Source organism: Alosa alosa, chromosome 17, assembly GCF_017589495.1.
Source record: "Alosa alosa isolate M-15738 ecotype Scorff River chromosome 17, AALO_Geno_1.1, whole genome shotgun sequence".
Lineage (NCBI taxonomy): Eukaryota > Metazoa > Chordata > Actinopteri > Clupeiformes > Clupeidae > Alosa > Alosa alosa.
The window spans coordinates 29,202,958-29,207,957 of NC_063205.1; the positions used below are offsets into that span (position 1 = coordinate 29,202,958).

The 5,000-nt window shown below is 45.6% G+C and overlaps 1 protein-coding gene across 1 annotated transcript in view; it reads left to right on the forward strand.

Moving 5' to 3' along the window:
- The window catches only part of mpped1 (metallophosphoesterase domain containing 1), a 46,703-nt gene that overhangs the window by 11,576 nt on the left and 30,127 nt on the right, over window positions 1–5,000 (forward strand). The window contains exon 5 of the mRNA XM_048267936.1: window positions 4,677–4,902. Coding sequence (XP_048123893.1) covers window positions 4,677–4,902 — 226 coding nt within the window. The remainder of the gene's footprint in view (window positions 1–4,676; window positions 4,903–5,000) is intronic.

Below are 5,000 nucleotides of genomic sequence, written 5' to 3' on the forward strand. Positions count from 1 at the left end.
CAGGGCTTGCACTGATTACATGTCATGTGTTTGTTCAAGTTTACTTGCGTGTAAGAGCTGTGTGTGTGTTGGTGCTCACCATGGGTTTGTGTATTTGATCGTCCATGTCCGCAACGTGTGAACATACATGTGTTTTATTTAATTACTTTTCTTTTGAAGGGGGAGAAACGAGAGACACGGCAGCTTTGTCGACGCAATTCTTTTAGTGAAATCCAAACTATTTGTTGCTTGAAAGCCGCCTTTGAAATCAAAGACAAAAGCGGGGCCTGAAAAGATGGTAGCTAATAACAACAGGCAACATCCAGTCAGTCGCATGTCCAGATTAATCCTTTGAGCTCCGGGGAAAAAAAGCTGTCTCTCTACTTGCTCTCTTTCTCTCACTCTGTCTTTCTTTCTCTCTCTCGCTCTCTTTCTCTCTCTCTCTTTTCTCTTTCTCTCTCTGTCTCCCTCTTGTCACAAAAGCGTGGTGTTCGGCTTTCTCGTCCGCTGTCTCGTTTGTTTGCGTGATTGATTGCCTTTAAAAAGACTTTTTTTTGCTTTGTGTTTCTAAGAGAATGCTTCCATTGTGAAATGGCTATTCGCACAGTAATACTCAAGCCCTTTGAAGCTCTTATGCCATTTGCTGGATCTATATGAGAAAAGAAGAGAGACAGAGATAGAGAGAGAGATAGATAGATAGAGAGAGAGACGCTGAAATAGTGTGAATTAAGAATGCACTAGCTCACACGTTCGAAGTGCACTTCTTTTTGTAAAGACAGAGGGATAGAAAGGGAAAGTGGAGGATAGCGCAATGCATTTGTCCTCTTTCTCTCTCTTTGTCTGCGGTCTCTATCAGCTGGGCTGAAAAACAAAACCCTGAAGCGGGCCAAACCTGTGGAACTTTCTACTGTCATCTCGCTCGATGGAACTCAAAGCAATCAGGAGAACACAGCTGTGGCACGCACCATCTCCACCAGACTCACACACTCACCAGCTCATTCTACACTCCACACAGAGAGGGAGAGAGAGAGAGAAGGGGGGCAGAGAAGGAGATAGAGAGGGGGAGAGAGAGGGATGGAGGGAAAGAGAGAGAGAGAAGGTAGGCAGAGAGTGAGATAGAGAGAGAGGGATGGAGGGAAAGAGAGAGAGGGGGGCAGAGAAGGAGATAGAGAGGGGAGAGAGAGGGATGGAGGGAAAGAGAGAGAGGGGGGCAGAGAAGGAGATAGAGAGGGGAGAGAGAGGGATGGAGGGAAAGAGAGAGAGGGGGGGCAGAGAAGGAGATAGAGAGGGGAGAGAGAGAGGGAGGGAAAGAGAGAGGGGGGCAGAGAGGGAGATAGAGAAGGAGGGAGGGGAGGTAGAGGTTGTCTACCACCTTGTATCCGAGTAGAAATTTGCTTTGGTTAAAGTGCTTGTATGACTGGCATGCCAATAAAGCCCACATTAAACTGAACAGAGAGGAGAGGCAGTGAAAGAGAGCACAAAAGACACATTGAGGAAGTGAGAGAGGGAGGGAGAGAGAAAGAGAGGGACAGAGGGAGAGAGGGAGAGAGAGAAAAAGAGGGAGGGACAGAGGGGGGGAGAGAAAGAGATGATTAATGTAATGACTGCTTTGTCTTGTGCACCCATCACATTCCATCTGCAGGCCAGGTATTATTAGGGACATCAGAGCTTTGCCTTTTTAACGGTGCCAGTAAATCTCCTGGGCTCTGCTGGCATGCCACCCCCCCCTCTCTCTCTCTCTCCATCTCTCTGTCTCTCCATCTCTGTCTCCATCTCTCTCTGTCTCTCCATCTCCATCTCTCTCTCTCTCTATCTCTCTGTGTCTCTTTCTCTGCTGAATGCACCCCTGGATCTCACTCTCATTTCATTTCTTCACATTTTTTCATCTCTCTTTATCGGCCCCCTGTGACACTGGCGAGGAAGTACTATTGCAGGCAAAACTACTAGCCTGTGTGTGTGTGTGTGTGTGTGTGTGTGTACTGTGCAGCAGGCTTATTCACTGATCCATGTCTGTTGGCCTTGTGCCCTGTTTCGTGGTTTCTCTCTTGGAGCCTGTTTTGTAATTGTGTCCCTGTAATATCATGTCCTGGGGTTGGACTGGTGTCTGTCTGTGTCTTTCTCTCCCTCATCCATCATCCCTCTATAGAGTCTATATCATCCCTCTATAGAGTCTATATCATCCCTCTATAGAGTCTACAGTATATCATCCCTCTATAGAGTCTATATCATCCCTCTATAGAGTCTATATCATCCCTTTCTATAGTCTACAGTATATCATCCCTCTATAGAGTCTATATCATCCCTCTATAGAGTCTATATCATCCCTCTATAGAGTCTACAGTATATCATCCCTCTATAGAGTCTACAGTATATCATCCCTCTATAGAGTCTATATCATCCCTCTATAGAGTCTATATCATCCCTCTATAGAGTCTACAGTATATCATCCCTCTATAGAGTCTATATCATCCCTCTATAGAGTCTATATCATCCCTCTATAGAGTCTATATCATCCCTCTATAGAGTCTACAGTATATCATCCCTCTATAGAGTCTATATCATCCCTCTATAGAGTCTATATCATCCCTCTATAGAGTCTACAGTATATCATCCCTCTATAGAGTCTACAGTATATCATCCCTCCCTCTATAGAGTCTATCTACAGTCATCCCTCAATAGAGTCTATATATCATCCCTCTATAGAGTCCCTCTATAGTATATCATCCCTCTATAGGAGTCTACAGTATATCATCCTCTATAGGAGTCTACAGTATATCATCCTCTATAGAGTCTATATCATCCTCTATCCCTCTATGGAGTCTATATCATCCCTCTCCTATATCATCCCTCTATAGAGTCTACAGTATATCATCCCTCTATAGAGTCTACAGTATATCATCCCTTTATAGATTCCAGTTGTCTTAGATGTCCTGTTCCATCTCTTTCTGCACTCTCTTCCATCTCTCTCTCTCTTCTATCTCTCTCTCTCTCTCTCTCTCTCTCTCTCTCCGTCTTCCGCCTGCTTATCGTGTGGGGCCAGAGGTCTGCCTGTTTTGACACAGGTCGGCCCTGTTCATGTCATCCCTCCCAGGAGCATCTCTCCACCATTCTGTCTGACTGTGTCGGCTGTTGACAGACGTTTCGCCATGCTAGCAGGACGTTGCCTTTTACTGGCTGCCATAACATAGGTGTCTCTGCGGTCTCTCTATACGGCATCTTCTGGTTTAGACAGCAATGTGTTTCTATTGTCCACCAGTTCACATGGACAGCAATGTTTTGCTAATTGTCCACCAGTTTATATGGACAGCAATGTTTTTCTATTGTCCACCAGTTCACATGGACAGCAATGTTTTTATATTGTCCACCAGTTCACATGGACAACAATGTTTTTCTATTGTCCACCAGTTCACATGGACAACAATGTTTTTCTATTGTCCACCAGTTCCCATGGTGGACAGTATGGTTATGGTTATGGTATTTGGCACATTTCTACTGTAATAGTAAAGGCGCTGCAGTTGGGCTGTGTTTCTGCCATGGCTGCACTTGTCTCCAGTACTAACTGGTGTTGTCTCAGTGCGGTCACTCTGCTGGATCTGTGCGGTCTGTCCATTAGAGGCATTGGTGTCCCCTTATTGTCCTCTGTCCCATCTCTATGGTCTCACAGTGGGAGAGGTCTGTGCGCGTGCTGTTTCTGTGTCGCCTCTCTCCTACCTCTGCGGCATCTGTTGTGTTGTGACACAGGCGTCCGGCCGTCCACGGGTTTGTCTCTGTGCCGTCGCCATGTTGTGACAGCGGCGTCTCCACATTGTCTCTCTCTCTCTCTCTCTCTCCTCACGTCGTCTCACCCGGTGTTCCAGCCCCTGCTTGGCACGAAATTTAATTGCTGCATTGTCGAGACGACACCTTGCGAGCTGAAATTTTTCCGAGCAGGGAATGTCGGGAACTGGAAAGCCCACGATGATGAAGCTCGCCCATCGCTCAGTGCCAACCGGCGCATTTCGGTGTGCCATCACGCCATCTGACAAACGGCAGGGATGCTCCAGATGTTAATGTCTAATTTTATATTAAAAATCTCTCAGCAGCAGAATATATTCCTCTGAAACCGGAGGGTTGGTTTGTTTGTTTGCTTGTTTTTTAGTCAGTGCCCAGGTTCCATTGCAGTTTGGATGAGTCCGCTAGTGTGGACTGATACAGACATGGGTCTACTTAGTCGAGAGAAAACGTGGAGAAATATTGCATCATTGTTTGAAATGGGATGATATACTGACGCCCAACTTTTCTTCTTTTTATTAAATTGCACTGAAGGTCTCTTTAATATGTATTTCATGGTTCAGTTAAAATGAGCTCATCTATTCATTTATTTTAAAGGGCTCCTAGACAGTATACTGCAATGTAGAATATTTTGTTTAATTTGTGTGTTATTGGTGCAACGACAATCAATCACATGACTGGGCAACCTGTGCCCACTTGATATGGAATAATTGAATGTTCAGGAAAACCAAATACCACCATCTTACCAAAGCTTTCTTAAGGGTGACAACAGCCTCCTCAAGCACTGAAGATGAAAATAGAAATTCTACACAAGAAACTTGCACCAAGAAAGCCACATTATTGTGGTAGATTATTTGTGTTTAGCTGTAACATATTTATTATCCTCTTCCACCCTCTCCCTCCATGTCTCTCTTGTCTTTCTTTAGGCACGCTTCCATATGACATCAAGATTGTGATCGCCGGCAACCACGAGCTGACCTTTGACCAGGAGTTCATGGCCGACCTGATCAAGCAGGACTTCTACTACTTCCCGTCGGCGTCCAAGCTGAAGCCGGAGAACTACGAGAACGTGCAGTCCCTCCTGACCAACTGCATCTACCTGCAGGACTCCGAGGTCACGGTCAGGGGCTTCCACATCTACGGCTCGCCCTGGTCAGTGACTGGTCCTCCTTCCTGAGTTCTCTCTCCATTTCTCCCTCACACTTTTCACTCTCTCTTTTTACCTCTTTTCTTCTGTTTCTACATCTTGT